The sequence below is a fragment of the Phoca vitulina genome, unplaced genomic scaffold (genome assembly GCF_004348235.1).
Source record: "Phoca vitulina isolate PV1807 unplaced genomic scaffold, GSC_HSeal_1.0 scaffold22, whole genome shotgun sequence".
NCBI classification, from domain to species: domain Eukaryota; kingdom Metazoa; phylum Chordata; class Mammalia; order Carnivora; family Phocidae; genus Phoca; species Phoca vitulina.
In genome coordinates this window covers 42,450,964-42,476,901 of record NW_022589725.1, presented here as the reverse complement: position 1 = coordinate 42,476,901, position 25,938 = coordinate 42,450,964, and the positions used below count along the sequence as shown (strand labels likewise).

General features: G+C 50.6%; 1 protein-coding gene across 5 annotated transcripts in view; it reads left to right on the top strand.

Moving 5' to 3' along the window:
- The first annotated feature begins 2,616 nt into the window (after window positions 1-2,616).
- FHL2 (four and a half LIM domains 2) overlaps window positions 2,617-25,938 on the top strand; it is a 32,868-nt gene continuing 9,546 nt past the window's right edge. The window contains exons 1-3 of one of the 5 annotated variants that reach the window (XM_032419565.1): window positions 2,617-2,667; window positions 13,978-14,157; window positions 22,237-22,411. In XM_032419565.1, coding sequence (XP_032275456.1) covers window positions 14,002-14,157; window positions 22,237-22,411 — 331 coding nt within the window. In that variant the 5' untranslated portion in view covers window positions 2,617-2,667; window positions 13,978-14,001. Of the gene's footprint in view, window positions 2,668-3,087; window positions 3,108-3,601; window positions 3,718-13,977; window positions 14,158-14,304; window positions 14,357-22,229; window positions 22,412-25,938 lie in introns of those variants that run through there. The other 4 variants (XM_032419566.1, XM_032419564.1, XM_032419568.1 and 1 more) reach the window with 4 other exon arrangements.

Below are 25,938 nucleotides of genomic sequence, written 5' to 3'. Positions count from 1 at the left end.
CTTTGTTTCCTATTTGTCTTAAAGGAGCATGTGTTGCTTTAATTTTTAAAATATTTTTATTTTTTGAATGAATGATATATTTATATAGCTCAAAATTTAAAAGAAACAAAAGGGTATAGAGTAAAACTTAATCTCCCACGCCTGGCCCCCAGCTCCCCAGATCTCCCCAGAGGCAACCACTAGTATATGTATACATTGTCTTCCTCCCTTCCTTTCTTAACACAACTATTTGGTTACTATCTACTTTTCTTTCCATGGACATAACTTGGAGATGATGCCAAATCAATAAATATAGTTACCTTCTTCTTTTTAACAGTTGCATATAGAAATAACTCTAAAATGTACCATACAATATTTAACTAGTCCCTGTTGATGAACATATAACATGCTCCAATATTTTGCTATTATGAAGAATTCCACAAGGACTACTCTTGTATGTTTATCAATTTACACATGAGCAAGTCTATCTGTAAGATAATTTCCTGTAAGGGGAAGCGCTGGGTCAAAGTCAAATGGTATGTGCATTTGTAATTTAAAAAATGTTCCATTACAGAGTTTTTCAAGCATTACAAAAGGAGAGACTAGTATAATGAACCCCTACACACCTGTCACCCAACTTCCAGTTGTCATTAATCCATGGCTGATATTATTTCATATATAAATATATATATATGGGCATATATATCTATATATATAGATATATAGATATAGATATATTGGCCCTATTCATTCCCCCCACCTCAAATTATTTTGCAACGATTTCAGGCATAATGTTATCTCATTGGTAAATATTTTGGCATTATTTCTGAAAGCTAAGTGTTTTAAGAATGTGTGTGTGTGTGTGTGTGTGTACCATTTCATTATCACACCTAAAATAAATTCATAATAACTTTTCAATGTCATCCACTATCTTGTTAGTGTCACACTTCCCCAAACTGTCTCATGAAAATTTATTTTTGAAATGGTGTGTTCTTTGTTTCAGAATCTCTTCAAGTCCACCCTATTCATTGCAGCTAGTTAAGCCTTTTGATCCCCCCCAGCTCTCCCTCTCTCTCTGTCTCTGGAAGATCATTCTGTAACTTGCAATTATACAGACAACAAATCTAGATAACTGTCAGAGGGAAAAGGCTTGTCTACACACATTTTGCTCAAGATACTGGCCTGCTTTGACTATGAGTGGGAGTGCAGGTCTGGAGCCCACACTTCTGTCCTTGGTGAGAACCTGTCAGGTTCAGGGAGGAATGGGGGAAGGAAGACTGGGTTCCCCACATCCAGTTCTGACTGGGCTCACTGCTGTGGCCAGTCTCAGCGCTCTGGAGGGCAATGGAGTGACTGGTGGGATGAGGGGCATTTCCTGCCCTGCAAGCTACTCGCATGGCTTTGCCATCTGACAGACTCCAGGTCAAATCCCAGCTGGCATAATTATTCTCAGGAGGCCTTGAGCAAATCTCTCTGAGAAATTTCTAAGGTGAAATTTCCTCACCTTAAGACGGGGGTATTAATCCTTATCTTCAAGGGGTGAGACTCAAAACGATAGAACATGTAGAGTTAGAGCTCATTGAGTGTAGCTAGTATGACTCTCTGTGATTCCATGATGGAGACCCACGGAGAGTCTCAAATACCCCCAGACATTGAGCGTCAACCAAGAGAAAAGAATCAAATAGCTCTTCCTTCTCTGAGGCCCACTGATTGTTAAATATAACATGCCTGCCCACGGTACTCCAGCTCTCCCTCTGCCGTCCTCCCCTCCGCTCATCTTCCCCCGAGTCAGCAGGGCAGGCTGCCGCCCACTCGAGAGCAAATATTTCTATCCTGATGCCCACTTTCCTGCGGGTTGAGGGGTGCCATCTGTCCCTACTAAGTGTGGGCTTCAGGCCCAGGGGCTGGGCTTTCAGTGCGGGAGGCACTCTCTGCAGCTCACCTTTGTTTTCTCGCCCCGAGGGAACAACAGAACCTCTGAACAGCCCCCTGGCCCCAGCCTAGCGGAACAAAGAACCTGGCATTATCCATTCGCTCTAGCCATCTGCTCGGCTCATTTCGGGACAGAGAGGGGTCTGCGGGGTAAGGCGAAGAAGCCCACGGTGCACATACATCCCAGGCCCTGGCCTCCTGCCCCTGCAAGACCGGATCAGTGGTCCCCGTTCCGCACCCCAGCCCGCCCCCACCCGTTCTCGGGCTTCGGCTGGCGTCGCGTTCCCCGGACCCGGGCGGAGAGTGCGGGCGTGGGGAGACCCCTGCCACTCCTCCCCGGCGTGGGGAGATCCTGGGTGGCGGCCGCAGCGACCCGCGCACGGCCCTTGCCCTCAACTCTGTCCTATGAGCCCACGCCAGGCACGGAGCTCCGGTAACCCCCGCGCGTTAGAGACCCAGGGGGATCGGAGCCCAAAGCACACAAAAAGTCGGGGTCCGCTTGCGCCCCGGCCACCGGGAGGCCGACGGGCGCCCCCCTCCCCCCCGGGCCCCCACGCCGCTGCCCGCGCGCCGAGCCCGCGCCGCCGGCGTCTCGGAGGCGTGCGTCTCCTTATATGGTCAAATGACACGGCGGGGGTTCTCTCGGGCGGGAGCCGCGGCGCTCCACCCGGACGGCCGCCCCGCCGCAGCCCCGCGCCGCCGCCGCCTTCGCCCCGGGACGCCCGGCTGGTCCCCAGAGCCCGCCCGCGCCGCGCGGTGAGTGCCGTCCCCCCGCGCCCCCCGCGGGAAGCCGGCGCCTTGGGGACCGGGGGCCTAGCCGCGGGAGAGCCGGGGAGACTGGAGCCGAGACGTGGGGGAGACCCGGGAGAGGGGAGCGGAGATGCGGGGGAGACCCCGGGAAAGGGGGACCGAGCCGAGAGGGCGACCCGGGCGGAGGGGAGCAGAACCGTGGGGACACCTGGGAGGGGGAGCCAGGCCTTGGAGGCGACCCGGAGACGGAGGAGCCGAGGTGCGGGGGAGACCGCGGAGAGGGAAGCTGAGCCTTGGAGAGATCCGGGGAGAGGGGAGCGTAGCTGCGGGGTGACCCTGGGCAGAGGGGAGCAGAACCGTGAGGACACCTGGGAGAGGGGAGCAGATCCGTGGGTTACCCAGGGACAGGGGAGCGGAGCCGCGCGGGAGACCCCGAGAAAAGCCGGGTAAGGGCAGCAGAACTGTGGGGACATCAAGGAGAGGGGACCCGAGCCTTGGGGGAGACCGGGGCAGAGGGGAGCAGAACCGTGGGGACACCTGGGGGGAGGGGAACGGAGTCGCAGGGGAGACCCGGAGAAAGGCAAGGTAGAAGGGAGCAGAACTGTGAGGACACCTGGGAGTGGGGAGCGAGCCTTGGGGGAGCCCAAGAGAGGGGAGCTGAGCCTTGGGGACACTCGGGGAGAGGGGAGCCGAGCCTTGGGGGAGACCCGGGGGGAAGGGGAGCTGAACCGTGTTGGGGAGAGCCCGGGGGGGCGCTGTAGGCAGGAGGGACCCACCGCCCCATGCCGGGAGGGAAGACCGAAGTCCGAGTCCTGGCCAGGCTGGTTACCGCGGGGTGGGAGCCGGGCCACTGCCACCCACGGGAGAGCCCTGGGCAAAGGCTGGCCGCAGGTCCCAGCGCGGGGAGGTGACAGCCCCTGCCCTTCCAGGGGGCCAGAACTCGGGAGTGTGAGCGAGTTGTCCCGGCGGCGAGCCCCACGGTTGCCATCTGCCTGTGGGGGTGTCCGGCGCATTTCCCTGCGGTCCAAAGGTGTGGAGCTCCCGATGTGGCCTCAGGCATTGACTCGTGTAGAACTTAAAAGACTGAACCATCAGATTTAAAAATGTGGGCTTATTTTAAACAAGAAAAATTCTGATTCTTAAGTGGTGTCCCGGGGTGATATTTTAGCATACCTGAAATTTTGGGAAGAAAGTGTTCAATGTGGTTTCCTATTTAAATTAAGAATCAATCATGCCTCTTTTCAGATCCCAGTTTGGGTTTCCGTTGGAAATAGTCTAACCCAGTGTAAATGAAATGTATACAGCTGCCTTCCATGATGTGCACGTATGGTGTGCACTCCCTTGCACTTATTTTGGGAGGTAACAAATCACAGGTGGGGCTTATAATCAGGAGACCTGTGTTCGAAACACAAAGCCATATACTTCTTGCCGCTCTGGCATCAAGTACTGGGGACATACCTGAATATTTCAAGGAGGCCTTCTGCTGCGTATTTTGACTCACAATTGCTTGTTAAACCACCTCCAATACTGAAAAAAGTCTGAGTTGCAGACAAACAAAGCCCTATAGGATATTGAAAAATAATTAGGCTGGACATCAGGAGGCCTGGGTTCTTCTTCCTTTTTTTTTAAGATTTATTTATTTATTTATTTTATTTGAGAAAGTGAGAACGAGGGGAGGGAGGGGCAGAAGGAAAGGGAAAGAATCTTAAGCAGACTCCCTGCTGAGTGAGGAGCCCAACATGGGGCTGATCTCATGACCCCTGAGATCATGACCTGAGCCGAAATCAAGAGTCAGATGCTTAACTGTCTGAGCCACCCAGGCGCCTGAGGAGGCCTGGGTTCTATCCCTGTTCTGCATCTAAGGATGCATTACCCAGCATCTGGGCTAGGGCGGCTTCATTTGTCAACAAGGGGGCTGGAGTAAGTAAGCTTCTCTCTGCCTCAGATGCCATGAGATACAAAGTTCCTTGAGCTTGAGTGAACAGAAAGAGATATTGGATACTTGCTGTGTAGTTTTATTATGAGAATTCCATCAAGGCCCATTTATCACGTGGAATTATACTGAGAAGCCACTTCCTGAACATGGTTACCTTGAGCAAAATGACCAGGCTCTTCTCTAGTGACCAAGAGCCTAGTCTTCCAGGAGACCAAGCAGGCATTGTGACTTTGGGGTGAGTCACCAGGTACCTCTGTTGTCTTGAATTGTGGATTTCGACCTTGGCCCCTGTGATGGTTAATTTTATGTCAACTTGGCTGGGCCGCAGGATGTCTAGACAATTGTTCAGACATTACTTCTGGGTGTATCTGTGAGGGTTTTTCTAGATGAGACTAACATTTGAATCTGTAGACTGATTGCCCTTCCCAATATGGGTGAGCCTCATCCAGTCTGTTGAAGGCCTGACCATAAAGGCTGAGCAAGTGAGAATTCCTCTTGCCTGGGATATCAGTCTTTTACAGCCTTCAGACTCAGATTGAAGAGAAAACTAAGCAAGAGGGCACTCCACCTGCCTGACTGCAGAGCTGGGACGTTGGTCCTTCCAGCCTTTGGGCTCGAACTGAAACTCAGCTCGTCCTGGGTCTCAGGACTGCTGGCTTTTGAACTGTAAGTTACACCATTGGCTCTTCTGGTTCTCAGGCCTTCTGCAGATCTTGGGACTTATTAGCTTCCATAATAGTGTGAACCAATGCCTTGTAACAAATCTCTTTTTATATATGCGTGTGTGTGTATGTATGTGTGTATATGTATGTATACATATGTATATATCCTATTGGTTCTGTTTCTCTGGAGAACCTAATACAGTTCTCTAGTAACTTTGCTTAAAAATTCTCCTGCCAGCAGGGCACCTGGGTGGCTCAGTCAGTTAAGCATCTGACTCTTGGTTTCATCTCAGGTCATGATCTCAGGGTCGTGAATTCGAGCCCTGTGTCAAGGCTCCGCACTCAGCACGGAGTCTGCTTGAGATTCTCTGCCTCTGCCCCTCCCCCTGCTCCCTCGCTCACTCTTTCTCTCTCTCTCAAATAAATAAAATCTTAAAAAAAAATTCTCCCACCAGCGATCCGTCTTGCTTTTTAAAGACTCGATGAGTACTTGGCCACGGGTGGTGTTGCCTTTCCTCTTGTTGTAAAATAAAGTCCCCCTCCTGGAGATCTAATGAGAAGCCTGGGGCAGCTTCCGGGGTCTCAACCATTAGTTCAGTTGTCCTGAGTGATTCTCACTTGGACATCATGTGTCATCACACTCATCCTTGGCCTTCGTAATCTGTACGTTTCCTGCCCTGAGTCAGTCTGCGGCTTAAGGATTTTAGGCTCGTGGTACTAAGTGAGGCAGGTGATGTCTGTGCCAGTAAGAGAAGAAGCTGCCCTGTTTTTGTGGGTAAAGAAAACAAATATCCCAGGGCATCCTTGAAGTCTGGAGATATTTAGGTTTCCAGTCAAAAAGAAAATGGTTCTGTCCGTGTTGGACGATACAACTTTTGGAACCAATGAGAATTAGTGAGCCAATGAAGAAGGAAGCCGGAGATGTGCAAGCCTGTCCTGACAGAATCCCGAAGCAGTATGCTACAGCCACACCATGAAGGAACAGGACCGGTGGAAGGAAGAGGCCAGCCCATCACGGACGTTGGCCGTCGCCATAGGAAGAGGCCAGTTGGGGCTCAGAGCAGATGGAAGGCCAGGCAGACAGAAAGTAAACAATGAGCTGCCTTTTGGAGACTGGGGGAGACTGATGAGAGAGAGTGAGCAGATTTCATTTTGTTCCTGTGGAAGCAAAGCATAAAAAATGTGTTCACATGTTCCCAGGAAGGTGGTGGTAGAGCTATAGGGTGGGGCGTCCCCCAAAGCCCCCTCACTGGGGTGATTTATGAGCCTGAGTCAGCCCGCCATTCTAGCGGCATAATTATGCTTGTCTTTCGTTGACTGAACTGACATGTTTTGAGATTAAATGACAAGATGGTATCTTAAAGGTGATTTAAATTCTTTGGGGCTAGAACTATTCTGGAACTCTTTTAGAGATTCTATGTTTTTGTCCAGCCACCCACTACCTAAAACAGTACGTGGAGAATAGTGGTTACTCAATACATTCTTACTGACTGGTTTTAAAAGCTATAGGACATCAAACCAGTATCATCATTCTTGTATTCATGGACTTAAGGTCAGAAACTTTGCATTTATTATTTTCCCATTTCTTTTCATTATTCAGTATTCCAGAGATAATCTGGAAGATAGTGGTTTACCTTAGTCAAGCATTGTCTCTCATACAAAACATTCCCTTTTATTTAAACATTTATTTATTTATTTTAGAAAGGTGGGGAGCCCGAGCAGGGTGGGAGACAGAAGGAGAGGGAGAGAGAGAATCCCTGAGCAGGCTCCCCACTGAGCACAGAGCCCGACGACGCTGGGACTCCATCCCAGGACCCGGAGATCATGACCTTAGCTGAAATCAAGTGTGGGCCGCCCAATCGACCGAGCCGCCCAGGGGCCCCTCAACACAGAATGTTTCATAAAACCATCAGAGACAGATCAAGATGTTTTTTTTTAAGTTTCAGAAAGTTACCTGTTTCTTTTTTTTTTTTTTTTTAAAGATTTTATTTATTTATTTGACAGAGAGAGACACAGTGAGAGAGGGAACACAAGCAGGGGAAGTGGGAGAGAGAGAAGCAGGCCTCCCGCCGAGCAGGGAGCCCGATGTGGGGCTCGATCCCAGGACCCTGGGATCATGACCTGAGCCGAAGGCAGACGCTTAACGACTGAGCCACCCAGGCGCCCCGAGAAAGTTACCTGTTTCTATACCAAATTATAAAACATCGCTGACCCCTGCCCATATACTCTGTAAAGGCTCATTAAATTAATCCAGACGTTTATCACATAGTAGTAGGCCTCGCCAATCTTACATCTTACCAAGCATCTAAAAATCAATTCCAGGGCGCCTGGGTGGCTCAGTCAGTTAAGCGTTTGCCTTAGGCTCAGGTCATGATCTCAGGGTCCTGGGATCATCGAGCCCCGTGTTGGGCTCCTTACTCAGTGGGATCTGCCTCTCCCTCTCCGTCTGCTTCTTCCCCCACTCATGCTCTCTCTCGCGCTCTCTCTCAAATAAATAAATAAAATTTAAAAAAATCAATTTCAAATTGATTCTAAATACATACCTATATTCTTTAAAATAGCAAACTCCTTGAACTTGCACCTCTCTTTCGTTCACTGGAATTTTTATTTAAAAGAAACAGTTTAGCTAGAGTAATAGAGTGTTAGAGGTGAGCCCTGTTTGTGTGTCCACACGTCTATGCACAGGAAAGCAAAGTGTGCGGGCTACTCTCCGGCTATAGTTGCAGGGGTGAGAGCCCAAGCCCTTGGACAGAGGAGGTTGGATTTATAGGCAAGCTGTGTCCCTGCAGAACATCCAGGGCCTTTCCTTGATATCTGGAGTATGTCAGGGGATCTAGCACATTCTTCGCAGAGATGCTTGGAAGCATCTGGCTGGTTTTTTTTTTTTTTAATTTTTTTATTGTTATGTTAATCCCCATACATTACATCATTAGTTTTAGATATAGTGTTCCATGATTCGTTGTTTGTGCATAACACCCAGTGCTCCATGCAGAACGTGCCCTCCTCAATACCCATCACCAGGCTAACCCATCCTCCCACCCCCCGCCCCTCTAGAACCCTCAGTTTGTTTTTCAGAGTGCATCTGGCTGGTTTTTGCTCCTTGACCTGACCAGGCCTCTCCTGGAGGTTCAGCTGTGTGTTCACAGGGGTGTAGAATCCAAACACAATAAGGAAGAGTCTACCCACTGTGGAAGCAGCAGTTTATCTGGAAGGGGGAAAGAGGCCAGAGACACAGGAGAAGGAATGAAGCTCGGGGTCTGTTACATTAGAAATTTTAAGAGCATCGGATGCCAAACCACATTACATTTCAGGTTTGGTATGCAAAGGGGATGGTTCACATAAAACATTCCTCATTTTCATTCTCGATTTTTGCCCACATGTTTGTACTCCCCATCCATTTGTCCATTCATTCCACAAGTATTTATCAAGCGGCTGACCCTGTGTTTATCACCTGATGGCAAGACCCCAGCAATATGCCTACCTTCACGGCGCTTATGGTTCAGTGGGGGACACAGGTGGTCATGGTGTCGCGTGGTGTCATGAAAATATTGCATTTTTAAATAAATTCTTTGAAAAGAGCCCACATGCAGCGGGCTGATTTTCTGAATTCTCTCCAAAAAGTCCTGACTGTTGATAAGCAATGGAATTTCCCACCGGGGTCATTTAAAGGTGGATGTGGTTTCAGCAGAGACTGACTTACCGACGCTGTTGCTCATGTTGTGGGAAGGATTTGGGAATATTTGCAGATTTCTTTTTAAGAACTGACTACGTTAAAAACGGCTTGTAAAACAGGGTTGATACAGAGAAATACTTGGGTCTTGAGGAGGAGGAGGAGGAAAATGGCATCTCTGGGGTCAGATCAAAGTCAGTATCTGAACGGAGCTTTGAAGACAATGCTTAAGGGAGACCTCTTCTGCAACTCAGGCCTTTTTAGACAAGCCCCTGGGGCCCACCAGGCCTCCCTCTGGGAAGGACAGGCCAGGTACCTCGCACTTATGGGCTGGCCAGCCTCCTCCCTGTATACCCAAGACATCCGGTAAAAAAAAAAAAAAAAAAAAAAAAGGAAAAGAAAATGCATGAGCTTCTGGCTCCTAGCGTTCTCGTGTCTTTCTACCTTCTTTACCCTCCTTTCTTTCTCCTGCCTCTTTCCATCTCTCTACTTCTCCTTCCTCTCTCCTTCCCCTTCCCATTCTCTGTGCTTCTCTTCCGTGTGCCCAGCTCTGACTCTTCCCCACCCCACCCCACCCCACCCCCACCCCCGCTTGAACTTTGTTCCACGGTTTTTAAATCTACAGATAAAAATAACCCTCATTTATAAGCCTGGGGACGTAAAATAATAGTAATGTTGTCGGTAGGTGAGCCTATGCGTCACTGCTCCAGGGCCCTGGGAACCTTTCTTTTTCTACCTGCCCCAAAGCCGGGCCCTCCGGAGACCCCGACCCTGAGAAAGAGTCCGGTGCCTCCCCGCCTGCAGCCCAGCCCTCGGTGCCCCGGGGCTCACCTCACCCAGAGCAGTTGTGGGGGCCTGGAGCCACCCCTGTCCCCTACTAGCCAGCTTTGTCAAATATCCTACTTGCTCAGAGCCGAAGGGGGAATGACGTCAGAGACTGAGTTAGCCCCGGGCAGGGAGTTCAGGGAGGAGGACTCCAGGACACAGTCATCTGGAGTCGGTTCAAGGAAATAGCAAGTCAGCAGCCACGCCTCGTGCTCAGGTGCCTCCTTGCACACCGCGGCTCGCTTCTCGGAGCACTTCTGGGTCCCACATGATGGACAGGACCCTGGGCTAACCTGTCAGGAGGATGCGGAGCTTCAGACGGGGGAGGCGATAGTACTGGAGCAGGTTGAAAGAGAATCCTTACAGATCCAAGATGTCCTATTTTTCTTTAAAGAAATGACTCAGAAGTAGACCCCGATACCCTGGAAACATGTTTAAAGAGTCATTGCCCTTGAGTTTTGTCTTCCTCACCCCCACGTGGCATCTCAGCTGGGCCTCATGACGATACCCATTGTCTACAGGGCAGAGCCAAGTTCACGGTCAAGAGTACAGGCCCTCCTTTCTTTGACTACCTTCTCAGCTTCCTGTGCTCATCGTCCTCTGCTCCTCATTACGCCTCTGCCATCTGCCCGCCGGCCCACAGTATCACCTGGCTTATCCTTGTCCAGTGCAGGGAGACATCTCTGGGGAGCCTACCCTGCCTTCCCATAGGACCCTCTGTGTCTCTCTGTCAGTGCCCTGAGTGTGGAGCTTTATAGTCTGTTTGACACACCATTGACCCTTGAGCAACAGGGGTTTGAGCCACGCGGGTCCACTTACACACAGATTTCTTTCCCAGTAAACATAGTACACTATAGTAAATGTATTTTCTTTTCCTTGTGGTTTTCTAAATGACATTTTCTTTTCTCTAGCTTACTTTGTTGTAAGAATACAGTGTATAATACATATAATATACAAGTATGTGTTCATCGACTATTTGTATTATTGGCAAGACTTCCGGTCAACAGTAGGCTATTAGTAGTTAGGTTTTGGGGGAGCCAAAAGTTGTATGTGGATTTTTGATGGCTCAGGTGTTGGTTTTTCAAGGGTCAACTGGATATCGGTTTTCCTCCCAGACTACAAGTCCCTTCAGGGAGGGCCTGTATCGTATTCATCTTTGTATCTCTAGCACTTTGCATACCATCTGACAATTCCAGCTCTGATGCTTCTGGAATGAATAAATAATCAGGGGTTCTGTAGGGTTAAAAAATGCAAAGTCATGGGGACCTTTTAATGTAGGACAATAGATATGTTTTTCCCATTAAAAAGAAGCTTAAGAGTGATAATATAAGTTTAAATACACACTTTTAAAAAAAGAATATTCTATTTGGTAGCATCTACTTAAGAAAGACTTGGTGTTAAATACTTTGTGACAGAAAGGGAAGCCCTTCGTTTTTCATTTTAGCTTTTGGTCTACTTCCTTTGACTCTCAGGGTCTGTGCTTCAGGTAATTCTCTGGGAATCCTGAAGAGGACCTTCTCAGATCAAGCGTTTTTCGGCCGTGTTCCTCCTCAGTGACGGGTGCTCATTTTACACCTGAACACATCTGTTTGACAGAAGTGCTCTCCCAATCCTTAGAATTGCAGTGACTTCTTAGAGAAGATAAGGAACCAGATGGGAGAGAGCTCCACCGACAGGAGAATCTCTCATTCAGCCCCTCTGGGCGGGTGGCCGCCGCCGCACTAGTCCTGCAGGGAGGAGGCGTCAGGGCTGACGACATTTGTCCCCAGAGAGCCTCCGTCATACTTTGACTCGATGCAGGGGCTTCCTTGTTCTCCGAGTTTACTCCCGTAGATTATTTCTGCCCCAGTCCTGTGGAACTAGGAGGTAGAAAGCACATAGATGCCAGGTACACGAGCAACATCGTGATCATTACGTTGATGAAAAACTTCACCTGTTTCACTGGCTCAAGAACATAGAAATGGTCTCTGAAGAGATGACCGGTACAGTCTGTGTCCCTCCCGTAGCAGGATCTGTACTTTGTCTGAGCCCCCACGGAACCACTTTTTGACTTAGATTGCAAAAAAGATGGCTTTTTTTGGGAACGCTCACGTGGGTCTTCTTTTTTCACTAATACTCTTGGGCCCTGGTTTCTCCATCCATAAAACAAGGTAGTTGTAGATAATCTCAGGAATTGTACTTTATAATTTATAAAGTAATTCTACTTTATAGCTCTGTCTCCTTTTGTTGTTCGTATTTCAAATTCTCAAATCACTATTCTTTTATTTTTGTGAGAAGAACAGGCAATCAGTGTCCGGTTCCCCACAGGTAAATGGCAGCCTTTATTGGAAAAATGTATATGTTGGAAAGACAGCTCTCAATTGTGATGACATAAACAATTGCCACTTTCAAGGACCAATAACTAAGGAATTACAGGAAAACACTGAATCTTCTGCCAACATAACTGCTGCAACCCGAGATGGCCTGAGTACAAAGGATATTTATACAATGGGTTTCAGAAGAATAATTCAAATGCACAAGAGCCTCATCTTGTAATGTTATCACAAGAATGTCCAGACAATGTTTTCTTTAACTCCAGGAAGAGCAATTTAGAAGGCTAGATCCTGCCACATGGGTTCAGCTGCATGTTTAATACTCTTGGAAAAAATTGTTCTATAAACACAGAAATCACCAAGTACAGAGGCTTGAAGGATATTTCTTTCTTTGCTTACCGTTTTCAGAACCTTGTATACACAAGAGCACAAAATTAATAAACACTATCAAATTTGCTGTTATCATAAACCAGGCAGCAATATTTTATTTACACCACAGGCTATCCTGGAATTTCACTTTTAAATGGTTTGAAAGCACTGAACATCGAACCAAGTGTAATTAGAGTTCGCGAAACATGGCTCAGAGTTACATAGTCAGTCTCCCTAGTGAACAATTTGTAAAACTTTTCACTTTTAGCAAATTAAATATTGCCACTTGAGAACATATTCCTGAAGAAGACCGAGTCCGTGTTTTTAACACCCCGGGGGCACATCTGCCCACCAAGTACGCCCATGGCCTCGTTCTTTCCAGCAGTTCCAGCATGCTTGTATGGGGACAGCACTTGAGGCCGAGAAGCTCCTCCCACCTCCCTCCACACCCTCCTCATTCCCCACCCCCACCCCCACCCCCATCCCTGCACACTCTATGCGCACCCTGGAAAAAATGCAGGGTGACTGGCACGGAGATGCATTCCTTTTCCTCTCTGAGAGGCTTGAGGTGTTTTCTAGAGGGCCATTGACCATGGTCACTGCGTTCCCCACTGCGTGATAATCTGTTCTTGGGAGCCAGGCTTCCCCTTTATCCTGCTATCTGAATACCTGCGCAGCGGAAGGATAATCTTTTCATAGCGGAGAAGTGATCCGCCCCCGAGGACACAGGGCAGTTTTTCTAGTGCAAGGGCAGATTGTGCTTCCCAATGTCACATCAAAGTCAAGGGGAATGTTCTTTTGGCCTCTCAGGTTTACCAACTCCGACACCCCCTCCCTCTGGTCGCTGTGGTTCCTTACTCTTCAAATTTATGCATCATAAAGGGGAGCTCATGGAAAATCTTTTTACAGAAATGAACATATTGTTTCTATCCCGGCCTGTCTATTTTGGGGGCAGCGAGAAAGGGACGATGTAAGGCAGCATCACGTGTTTGAAGCGGACACACAGCCCTGCCAGGATGAGAGCTCTAATGCCGGCTCACCCTGGATCCAGAGCCCACGTAGCTTTCTGTGACGGGGTCAACAGTGGGGACTTTGAAGGAAGTGAAATGCATTCAAACAACAAAACTGCCCCCAGGCTAATTTTTTTTTTTTTTTTTTTTTTTTGTAAGTATCGCTGAAAATCACAACTGTTGAAAGGGTGAGTTTCAGGGGCACCTGGGTGGCTCAGTCGTTAAGCGTCTGCCTTCGGCTCAGGTCATGATCCCAGCGTCCTGGGATGGAGCCTGGCATCGGGCTCCCTGCTCAGCGGGGAGTCTGCTTCTCTCCCTCTCTCTCCCTCTGCCTCTCCCCCCAGCTCATGTTCTCACTCACTCTGCTCTCTCTCTCAAATAAATATATAAATAATCTTAAAAAAGGGGGGGGGGTGAGTTTCAGTTCTTCACCCAGAAGGGATCCCATCCCTTGGCTAAAGGTGACAACAGACAGCAGGACGACATCGCGAGGATGCTCACAGGAACCTGCTCTTTCTCTTCTTGTCGACAGGCTGTTGAAGAGCCAGGCGTCACGATGACTGAGCGCTTTGACTGCCACCATTGTGAAGAATCTCTCTTTGGCAAGAAGTACATCCTGAGGGAGGAGAGCCCCTACTGCGTGGCGTGCTTTGAGGCCCTCTATGCCAACACTTGCGAGGAGTGTGGGAAGCCCATCGGCTGTGACTGCAAGGTACCCCTGGGCCTCCCCCGGGTAGCGCCCGCTACTCCAGGATCCCTCAGTGCTCCCCAGAAACCATGGGTTTTTGTGTGGTTTGTGCCGAAGCTCTGACCCTTAGTGCCTATTTAATTCCGTCTCTGATGGGCTTCTCCCCTCCAGCCAAGAAGCCTTTCGGAGCCTCCTCCCTCCACTCCTAATTCCGTAGCACTTGGTAAGTGCATTTCCAGGACGTTCACGCTGTGTCCTGAGCACACCTCTTACGTTCTGGCTATTGGTGTCCTGATCGAACACCCCCCCCACCACCACCACCTCCCCAGTGAAGGTGTGGCTTTCTAGAGGGCAATGCCGTCTCACTTGTGTTTGCCCTGTGCTGACTCAGGAGTAGCAGGTGCCCCTGAGTAAACACTGGGTGAGTGACCCGGAACGGATTCCCCGATAAATGGGCAGGTAAAGCACTGACTTCATTGGAACATTAGGGGCTCTCTTCTTCTCAGTGGGAGAAGATCAGGATTGGTAGCATTTCTTTTTCAAGGGGAAAGGCTCATGCCTAAGGGATGACCAGCTTTCCCTCTGTGGATGGCAACAACAGGTTCAGAGGAGGCTGCAGGCCATTCGTGCTGACTGGCCGGGGTTGAGTGCTGAGGACCCTGGCCCGTGCTTCTCAGCACATCTTAGTCCAACCTGGACCACCCAGAAGTCCCCCGGAGGTCCGCCCCTGTTGCTAAGACCTCTGATATCTTCACCTGCTAACCAGTTGCTAAGACACACTTGATAAGACTTTAAGGGGCTGCCCTCCTCGGAGCCACAGAATTGGTACACACTGGGGTCCCTTGGGGAGCTCCAAAGGAGTCCCCAGCTGAACGGACTTCAAGGCGATTCGGGGCATCGTGGTGTCTCTTTGCTGCTCTCTTCCCTTGCACTCCGCGGGGAGCTTTGCCGCTGTCCTCATGGTCACAAACATCAGTACGCAGCTGCTGCCCGACAGGTCAGGCCGTGCCTGCATCGGCGGCTGTGACCCGGCCAGTGCGCGGGTGTGACGTTTTCTTTCCTTTGTCACGTCATTCCCAGGAAGGGCCAGAAGCGGAGGGCCGCACCATCCGTTTCTGCTGCTGGGTATTTGGTGACAGTTGGGGAATAACTTCCATCCTGTGTGGAGGGCAGCCTTGGCCCCAGGCAGAGACAAAGGCTCTGCAGCCTGGGCCACTTGAAACCAGGCTGCAGCCACGTAACTTCTGGCCACGGAATCAGGGAGGCCTGCCTAAAAGAACCCAAGCAGCTGCAGTCCTGTGTAAACTTCAGAACGTGCGGAGGTGGGGCTGCCCTGAGCAAAAAGTGGCTGATCTGGCTTGTCTAAAAAGCGAGATACTGTCCAGTCTCTAGCGCTGTCTCATGTATGTGTCACTGTCCCTCGTGGGTTCTTGGAAGGCTCTTGGTCCCTGTTCCTTTATTTCTGAGGCCAGGCATAAATGCTCCGACCCCAAACTGCCCGGTTCTAGTCCTCGCTCTGTGTCTCCCTGGCTGTGTGAGCTTGCGCTGATTACTTGACCCCTCTGTGCCCATCTTCCCCTTTATGAAATGCAGATAAAACAGGTGCCAGCGTGATGAGGTTATTACCGCAGGTGGATCCCAAGCCTCAGCATTCCGCATAGCAGCCAATGGTCTCGTAAACTCCATCTGACTACTTCCCTATTCTTTCTGCAACACGTTCCCTCCACACACCCCCTGGGAGCTTCGCCCTCCCTCTAGGTCAGTTTGCATTGTGGGAACATCAATAAAAATGTCTGGTTTGAGGAAGAACCAAGAGACAGAGGGAAAAAAAAATGATCTCTTATAAAAATTTAACTTGGAATGGGCTTAAGTAGGTGAAAGGCTCAGATATTTGGACAAAGAACAACCCTGGTTTAGAGGACACGTTTTGGATATTTGGGGCTAGTCATCCTTGACCGGTGGCTAAAGTAAAAACAAAAGAGCAGTCCCTTCTCATTTCTCCAATACGATTTAGTGCAAAGACCCTTAAAACTAGTTACCCTTCGGCACACACTTGATGAGCAGATAAACAAGAATCCCCCAAACGGGGCCAAAATCAACAAGACTGCTGCAAAGCTAGGCGTTAATCATGCTGAACTTTTCAACCCCGATTCACGTGTTACTATACGTGGAGTTATGTCATGTGGCTTTCTGCATTGTGGAAGGAAAAGGGATGCTTCCTTGAAGTTCGCCTTGGCTCTTTGGGGCTCTTGAATATTTGGAATGGTTTGCTCCACTGTCAGAAGTCATTATGTCATTGACTTTGGCGAGGAAGCAATGATAGGAAAAACATTCCTGTTATTTCAGGAAGTAAAGCCCCAAGTCTTGGCAGGTGGGGCACTCAATAGAGCCACTTGAGCTGGCAGATCTGGTGGCCCTTCCCTTGCCTTAAAATAGAGGCACCAGGAGCCCTGCTCAGCTTCTCCTCTGAAGGACACGTGAGTGTGTATAGATTTAAAATCTTGGCACGCCAGTGGGAATCAGGCTCATTTTGCGGGTATTGAGAGACTTTTATGTGATATAGATGGGACTTCAGGACCTGTTTCGATAATTAGCTCACATAGGTTTGAAAACGTTTCTATGCACTTAGTTGTATTTGCCATTTCTGTTTAGTTACTCTGGGGAGATGTTGTGCTCTCAAAGGGGAGAAATTATTCATTTTAGGACCAATGGAATAGGTGAGAACAGGTAATGCAAATAAACTTTCATGCTCCTCTAACATTACCCTGTTCCTGAAATTTTTCTTGGACCTCTGTGGATACTAGCAAAAAAAATTTTTGGCCCGATGACAGATATTTTCGGATGGTTCTACTTATGTTCTTGGCTTCAAAAAAATCAAGAAACTAAGGAAAATGTAGGCGGGGCCCATAACTCGAGACAGCTGCTAGTACTGTGCACTTCACAAATCAGGGACTTGAACAAACTCTGGGCTGCATGGCTAGCTCAGTGTGTTTCTAGAACATACTTTCCAGCTTCTGAGTACTTAAGTGGGAAACATCGAATTGATAATCAGTTTGGCACAAGCCCACCCACCAAACTGTAAGTTTCTCAGCGAATGTCTGTAAAGTTCTCAAGGATCAGAAAATCTCTGGGGTCCTTGGACTGAAAATAGCCAGGGGACTGAAAGGGGAGGCAGAGGCTCTTACCCCTCCACGTGAAATCCAGCTGTCTCTGCTGTACTTCTAGAGGTCTCCTGACCACGGCCGGTGTAGGAGGCATGAGGTCCGATCAGAAACACCTGTTTGTCCTGCCCTCGAGCAGGACGCAGGCCTCCCCCGCCCCACCTCTGGGCCGTGGTGGGAAAGGCTACTATTCCAGACACATTAGACACGTCCTCACAGTCCAACTCCCGCACCCCGCACTTTTTTATTTGTGGAGGTGATTTTTAAGTGCTTAGTGAGTGAATCGTCTTTTTAGGGTTTCCATGTAATTTGTCCGCAGAGTTTGTAATGAGCACTGAAAATATGTCTATTTATTTGGATATCCTCCCGTAAGAGAAAAATCTGTTTCTAGAGGGAAATGAAGGAAGCAGGATCCTCAGAGCTGGGAACGAGGCTGACCAAGTGGGTCACACAGGAAGGGCTTCTCAGGCCCTGAAAAACCAAAGGGGCACACCACTCAGCAGCCATACCTCCCCCTGCCAACGTGGGCCTCGAGCCACACGTGCCTGGGTCCACCTTCTGTCAGCTGAGGCGTGGAGACGTTTATGTCGCCTACAAGCCTCTGTTTCCATGTCTGGAACCGGGGTGGCCTGCCTCGCGACTGTCGCGGTAATTAAGTGCGTTACCACGTTTGGGACACCTGAGACGGGGCTCCACAGAGCGCGTGTTGTCTTTTCTGCCACCATCCGTTCTTCGGGACCTTTGTTCTTAAGTATTTGAAGGAACATGCAGTTGAAAACATGATACCCTGGCAGTCTCAAAGCATTGGGTGTCTGTTCAAAGTGCAGAGCGTGAAGGGCTCTGAGCATCTATTTATCAAGTGAAATCGCGGGGATTTGAGGAGGGGTGGGTTTGGGAAATCCGCGTCTGAACTTCCCCCAGCCCAGGAGGGGTGGCCCCAGCACCAGCCTCAGTCCAAGCGACCCTGCTGCCCCCCTCTCGGGGGGCCCATCTTCAGCTAGCCGAGGGCTCGAGGGTCCCGCCAGCCACCTGCTCGTCCCCCTGGCTCAGCTGGAGTCTCAGGGCAAGTTCGGAGCCAGGCAACAAGGGCTTCCCATATTAGGAATGTTTCTGAAGTGGAAAAATAATGAGATCTGAAAGGAAGTGTTCGGGCCTAATCTTACATTGTTTATCAACATTTTACTGCAATTTATGACATTTCCATGAGCACAAAATTAGCCTTGGTATGTTTTCTGGGATGTGTAAAAGATCTATCCTTTCTTTCTCTCTCTCTTTCCTTCTCCTTCACCCTCTCTAGAGGACTTTAAAACCACGATGTTTCAAGGACATTTTGAGGGTCTTCAACGTCAGTGAGTCTATACTTCTTAACCTTATACCTCCAGCATTGAAATTGTGTCCTTGGTGTACTGGATACATAACAGAATTAAGCTAGATGGACTAGTTGGTCCTAAGAACGAAAACTAACCGTCTCTCTGGAGCTGTGCACGCAAGAAAGGAGAAGGGCCTCTAGGTACCAAGACCTTAGGAGCAGGATTCCGTGTGACGTGAAGCTCGGGGCCAGGCACGCAGGTGTGGTCTGCTGTAACAGCCCCGGGGCCTTTGGGTGGGTAGTTGCCAGCCCACCTCTCAGCTCCGGGGACTCCTGTGCCTGAAATCCTGCCCCACGCCGAGACGCAGAGGAGAATGTCGTCTTGGCCAGAAGCCTCAGCATGCCCTCAGAAAGCCGAGCTGGCAGGGTTTAGTTGCTGTCCTCTTGCCATAAAGTCTTCTCTCACTTCCTCTCTATTGTGGGCTTTCTTAAGAAGTGAGTCCAAGAGGAAGCTGGGACATGAATTTATTAGCTTAACTCCGACTTCCAAAGAGAGCACGAGCTGGGAGCCCAAGAAAGAGAATTACAGGGAAACCTGCTAGCGGAATGAGTTAGATAAGGCTTTCCATGCAGGATTTCGAAAAAGCTGCTGACACCGGCGCGTGGCCGCGGCGGGCTCGCTGGGGGCAGGCAGGACCCCCCTCCGGCCGGGCAGCTCACAGAGCAGGTGGCATGCGGGCTGGGCCTTACAGCTGGGCGGGGTTCTGCCAGTCGGAGAGCGGGGGACGGGCCTTCCAAGGTGCAGAGGTGTGACGGGCTGGGCGCTGGGCTTCGGAAGGTCCGGAAGGCTCACGTTGGTGCCTGAGGTCTAGTGAGCCACGCGGCTGGTACCCCGAGCAGGGAGGAGCACGTTCTAGTGTCGTGACTGCCAGCACATCAGCTGAACCCGTAGCTGCCGTGCTCTCAGCTTCACTGGAGGAAGAATGGGTGTCTGCAGTGCTTCCGACCCATGGGAACATTGAAACGAGCTTTTCCACGGCTGTCCATGCACGGCGACCACTCCGCCATTCTTTCCTCCCCATCTGGGGCCTCGCTAAGCGGGGTGGAGGCCGTGGGGACATCTGGTGGCTTTGCTGTCACGATGTCACCCGTAGAAGTTTCTCCCTCAGTGTTTTGAAGATCAGCCCGGGAAGGCCAGTTTCCTTGAACCCGTATTTCCTTTCCTTCTTGTCTCACTAACACGCTGTGTAGCCTGTCTGTCGATGCCGATGTCCTGGGCAGAGCCCACACGCAGTGCGGGGCCTGAGACGGCCTCCCCTCGGCCCTCAAGCCCTCCCTGGGCTTCTCTTCTCAGCCAGGTGGTGGGCGAGTCACGGAGCACGGAAAACGCTTGCAGCTTTTCCACAGGGTCAGTCCTGCTGAGGCGTCTGGTCTGCACAGAGGGCCCCCACCTAACATCTGCAAAGGCTTTTCCACCTGCTGTGTAATAGTCAAAACCTAGTTTTTTAGTTGCGCTGAAATACGCATAAGCTCAAATATACCATCTGTGCCCTTTAGAAGAGTGCAGCTCAGTAGCACCACACGCATTCACATTGCTGTGCGGCCAACCTCCTGGACTCTTCATCTTTCAAAATTTGAAACTCTGTCCCCAGGAAAGACTAGCTCCCCGCCCCCCTCCCCCAGCCTCTGGCTCCCACCACTCTGCTTCCTGTCTCTGCATTGGACTACTAGGTACCTCGTCCAAGTGGACTCATACAGTATTCGTCCTTTTGCATCTGGCTTATTTCACTGAGCGTAATGTCCTCAGGGCTCCTGCACGTTGTGGCACGTGTCAGAATTTCCTTGCCCTTTTGAGGCTGCATAATATTGCCTCGTGTGTACGTACCACATTTTTCTTTCTTTTTTTTTTTTAATATTTTATTTATTTATTTGACAGAGAGAGAGGGAACACAAGCAGGGGGAGTGGGAGAGGGAGAAGCAGGCTTCCTGCTGAGCAGGGACTCTGACGCGGGACTCAATTCCAGGACCCTGGGATCATGACCTGAGCCGAAGGCAGACGCTTAGTGACTGAGCCATCCAGGCGCCCCATACCACATTTTTCTTATCCGTGCATCCGTTGATGGACACTTGGGTTGCTTCCACTTTTTTTGGTGCCAGTGGATAATGCTGCTATGGATACAGGTGTACAAATTCCTGCTTTCGATTCTTTATGCATATATCCAGATGTGGCATTGCTGGATCATCTGGTAATCCGATTCTTAAGTTTTTGAGGAACTGCCAATACTGTTTTCCGTAACAACAACAAAAAAAATGTTAAATGCATTTATTCTGATTCCATTATCACACTGATCATGATCAAAAACTCCCAACTCTTCTTAAATGAGGCTGACTCCCGTTCTTATCTGATAGGACTTTAATGGCTTGTTTGACTTTATTCAAAGTCTCAACAAAGACAGTGCTGAGCTGCATTCATTTACGTACAAAATGTGGCATTACTTCTGAATGTTTTCAGTGGATATGTACAGATCTTGTCAAGGGTACAGTTTTTGAAAGCAAAGAGTAATGCAGGCTCGACCAGGAGTTTACCTGGAATGGCTCACTGCAGATAGCTTCGGAATCTGAGGGACATGAACTTGAACCTTGCTTGGCTCAGCTACGTGCGTGCCCGGGTGTGACTGTGGGCATGTTACTGAGCTTCCGTAATAATACTTACCTTGCAGGGCTGCGCAGTGCCTGAACTCACAACCTGGCAATGAGTATCATGGTTGGTGTCCCAGAAAGAGAAAAATAATGATTTCTTCCTGAAAAACACGGGCTTCACAGTTTATGATGAGTTTGCCTATATAGTCGCTAACTCAAATTCTAACAGTTTATACTTTGTTTCATTTGTCAAAATAACCAGTCTGGCCGGGTGATTTTTTTCCCCTCCCATTTCAATAGTTCGTCCCCTCTCTGCTGCCTTCAGGATCATCTTAACCTCCTCCCTCCCGCCCCAGCCTGGACTTGGATTCCCCCGCCGGGCCCTGGGCTGTCCCTCCCGCCTGACCACACCTCTGCCAGGGACCCCTCTCTCTCACACCTCTGCTGTGCTCATGCTCTTTCTCTGCCTGAAAAGTCCCTCTCCGACCCCCTCTGCCCACCTCCCTGCTGTCCAGGGGCCGTCCACACCAGAAGTCTCTCCTGACCCCTTCCCTCCAGCTGAAACCAGAGCCCTGTCCCTGTCCTCTCTGAAATGCCCTGTGCTCTGAGCCCTGTGCTCTGTTTCTCTCTCACCAGTTGCCAACGAGAAGCAGTAACGAGTTGCATGTTCTGTGTTCCTCTTCCTTACAGGTCACACCTAAGGGAAACCCATGTGTTTTCGGAAAACATCTCTTTCTCACACACAGACACACACACACACACCCCCGACCCCCACCCCCCCATCTAAATGGTCGCTCCGAAATGCAGCCGGAGGAAAGCAGCCCAGCCCTCCTCATTGCACCAGCAAGGTCACGGTCCAGGCACGCCCACAGGCCCTGGCCCCGCTCCCTGTCTGCCCGGGGTGTGTAGGACTCCCCTGGGCTGTGGGTCAGGCACAGCAGCCGCGACCCCCGCCCTGAGCCACTCACTGTGTCACGTGCTCTGAGTCCGCAGGACTTGTCCTACAAGGACCGACACTGGCATGAGGCCTGCTTCCACTGCTCGCGGTGCAAGAGCTCGCTGGTGGACAAGCCCTTCGCTGCCAAGGAGGACCAGCTGCTGTGCACGGGCTGCTACTCCCACGAGTACTCGTCCAAGTGCCAGGAATGCAAGAAGACCATCATGCCAGGTCAGGACGCGCCCTGCCCCCGCGGTGCCGCACAGGGCCGCAGAGCACGCTTGCGCTTTTCTTCCCTTCCACTTGCTGAATCCGTGCTCGATGGGCTATTTCAACAAACGGGCATTGTGCCCGCTGTGCGCCCGGTGCTGGGCTGGGAGCCGGGGGGTTAAGGAGTCGTGAGGGGAGAGCACACCCCGTCCCCTGTCCTCCTGGACTCTGTGGTCTAGACAGACGTTCATTCTCAACAGACCCAGACTTGATCACAGCTGGGTCAAGTGTTAAGACGAGTAATAAGGTGACTTGCTAGTATGGGGAGGATGGGACGGTGTCCCTTGTTTCTTGGGCGAAGTTGGCTTGTTCTCTCTTGTGGGAGAGAGGAAGCTCTTATTTTAAAACACTGAGTGAACAAAAGTATATAGACTTTTTAAATACGGCATTCAAAAAAGTCTTGCTAGGCACATCCAGAAATGAGGGCAAGGAGAGGAATCACCAGGAGTGAAGCATGAAGCAGTGGCCAGGCCCCTGGCACCCAGTCACGTGGCTGGGACGCAGCCTGCCATGAGGCCTTGGAGAGACGCGGTCCTGAGGCCCCCGTCGGCGGGTGCTGGCAGAGCTTCTCCCAAGTCAGGCTCAGGGTGGCAGGAGGGGCGCCAGTCAGGCCCGCCTTCCAGATGCCGAGAAGCCCCAGCCAGCTGGCCGATGCGCCCCACATCGCCCGGGAGGGTGCCCACCTTCAAAACAACTGCTGAGGAGGCGGCGGGGAAGCATCCTTCATCCCAGGGAGGTTTAGAGTTAAGGGCAGACATAGGAAGAAATCTAACGCACAGTAATAATGTGTTCAATCTGATGAAGTAGCTGTGAAGGTTTAAAAAAAGTGGTCTGAAGAGTAAATTAAAGTGCACGTGATTGAGGCTTGTGATTTCAAATGGGAATTTCCTTAATTTATCACCTGTCGTGATGTTCAGGGTATCTTACGATTCGTCATATTCACAAGCTTAATTCGTTTCAACAACAATCACTTAAGGACTTGAGGTTTGGTGTATTGGTTGAGGTTTTTAAAAGGGATATCAAGTATGTGAAGCGTTCAAGTGTAGTTTTAAAGGAGCTGAGGTGTGGGGGCACCTGAGTGGCTCAGTCGGTTGAGCATCTGACTCTGGATTTGGGCTCAGGTCATGATCTCAGGGTGGTGAGATTGAGCCCCATGTGGGGCTCCACACTGGGCATGGAGCCTGCTTGAGATTCTCTGTCTCCCTCGCCCTCCACCCCTCCCCCACGCGTGCACGTGCACACTCTCTCTCTAAAAAAATAAAATCAGGGGCACCTGGGTGGTGCAGTTGGTTTAGCGTCCGATTCTTGGTTTGGGCTCAGGTCATGGTCTCGGGGTCGTGGGGTTGAGCCCTGCGCCAGGCTCCAAGCTCAACGAAAAATCTGCTGGAGTTTCTCTTTCTCTCTCCCTCTGCCCCTCCCTGTGCACACATGTGTGCTCTCTCTCTGAGATTAATAAAGCTTTAAAAAAATTAAATTAAGGAAAAAAAGGAGTTGAGGTCTATACTTTAATAAATAGAAGCAAACACAAAGCTCCTGGGTTCACGCTGAAGTGTGACGGGAATTAGGGCTCCCACGGTCATTTAGAGCCAGACCCTTTAGTGGAAGAGTGCTTTGCCGTAGCCCGGAGTTTTCCTTTTATTTTTGGTTTGCTTTGTTTTTGGCAGTGAAGAGATACTGAAGAGTTTTTGAGCGAGAGACTGACGTGTGGGAAGTGTTATTTTAGGGAGCTATATTGGATGAGAAAGAATACGTTTTAAAAAGGCAAGGGCATAATAAGGCCTTCAGGAAGATGACTTCTTACTGCTGCTACATTTCGCTGCTTAATACATCTTGAAGATAGCTGACTCCGCGCTATTACAAGGAACAAAACCCCCAGACCAAGGCCTCTTACAGAGTTGCGTCAGCATTGCAGATGGGGGACAAGGGCCCAGCGTGGGGGCCGTGAAATTAGAACCAAAGCCCACGGAAAGCCGGGCTGACCCCTGGTCCTGTGCCACAGGGAGTCACCCACGGAGACAGAGTGGTCCCGACACAGTGAGAACCACGAAATTAATTAAAAGCAAATTAAATCTTTACTGAGTTTTCATGACAAGAGCCCAAGGGAGTTTCCGTTCTGCCTCATAGCCGACTCTCTCCATCCCCTTCCACACTTCCCTGGGTCCCAGGCTGCCAGAGACCCCTGCTCCCCTACAGCGGGCTCTTGGGGCCCACTTTCTTCTTGCTCACTGCCTTTTGTTTGGTTTTGCTTGCTTGCTCGTTTGCTCCCCCTCAGCAGTGCTCTGACCTTTTGCAAGGAACTCCTGCCGGCCCGTCTGCATCCCCCTGCCCTCCTCAGCAGACCTGGAGGACCAAGTGGGGACAGGCTCCCGCCACGCTAGAGCTCTGGGGTGCAGTGGGAGGTCACGCATATACCTGGCCCCTGCACCTGCGGGCCTGGCTGCGGGCCCTTCAGACAGCTGAGCGAGTTTACTGTTTGGATAGTGCACCGTGTGGGTGCTGTAGAGCGCCCCCACCCCGCACCCCGCCCAGCTCAGGCACTTGTAATGAGAAGCAGCCAAATCACACACCACGAAATTCTAAGAGCATTGACAGTTGTACGCTTAAATGACCTTAAAGTTCACCTGTCTTGTCTCAGCGGCGGAGAGACCAGAAGTGTCGGCGGCGGGCCCCTTGCTGCAGTCAGAGGCCCGGCCAGGCTTAGGACCTTGTCCAGTGCTCTGGTCTCAGAGCTTCGATCCGCCTTCTCAGCTAGGTGAGAGCTGGCGGGTATGGATGGTGGTGAATTCAGAAGGTGGAGTAACGGGACACACAAGACAAACTTCACAGAATGGGGTGCTACAGCCTCCCTAGAAGGACGACAAAACAGCAGTGTCGGCATCGTGTCCAGTTCAACAGCTTGGTGTAGTCCAAGTGCCTTGGACGCGGGGCCAGCAGGCTGCGCGGGGCGGGGGGGGGGGCTCCCTCTTTGCTGCGCAGTAGCCATGTGAGCATAGCCACTTGCAGCTGGGGGAGCCTTGGCCACCCCGCCCCCGCCCCTGCCAGTCTGAGTCACTTTAAATTCAAAAGCAGCCCTGCAAATGTCATTTTCCCACCGTAGTGTCTGTCCCAGCTTCCCCCTCACTGTGGCGCTCCTTCCCTGAACCAGCAGTTCTCAGGGAAAACCTAGAAACTGACAGGTTGGGGTTTCAGCCTTCCTGTTTTCTGGCTTGGACTTGTCACCGGTCACCGCCCCTCACTGAGCCCTCCCTAGGGAAGCCTGGCTCATACCCACCGTGATGGAGGCGCGGGCTCAGGGCAGCGTCGGGAAGGGACCCCGGGGAGGTCACATTTGAGCAGGCTTGAAGGATGAGCTGGGTTTCATCCGATGCAGAAGTCCCAAAAGGGCACTTCTGGCAGAGGACATGGGCTCAGTGCCCAAGGCAGAGTGTCTAGAAGAAGCCTGGTGAGACAGATTAAGACGGGGGGGGGGGGGGGGGGGGGGGGGGGAG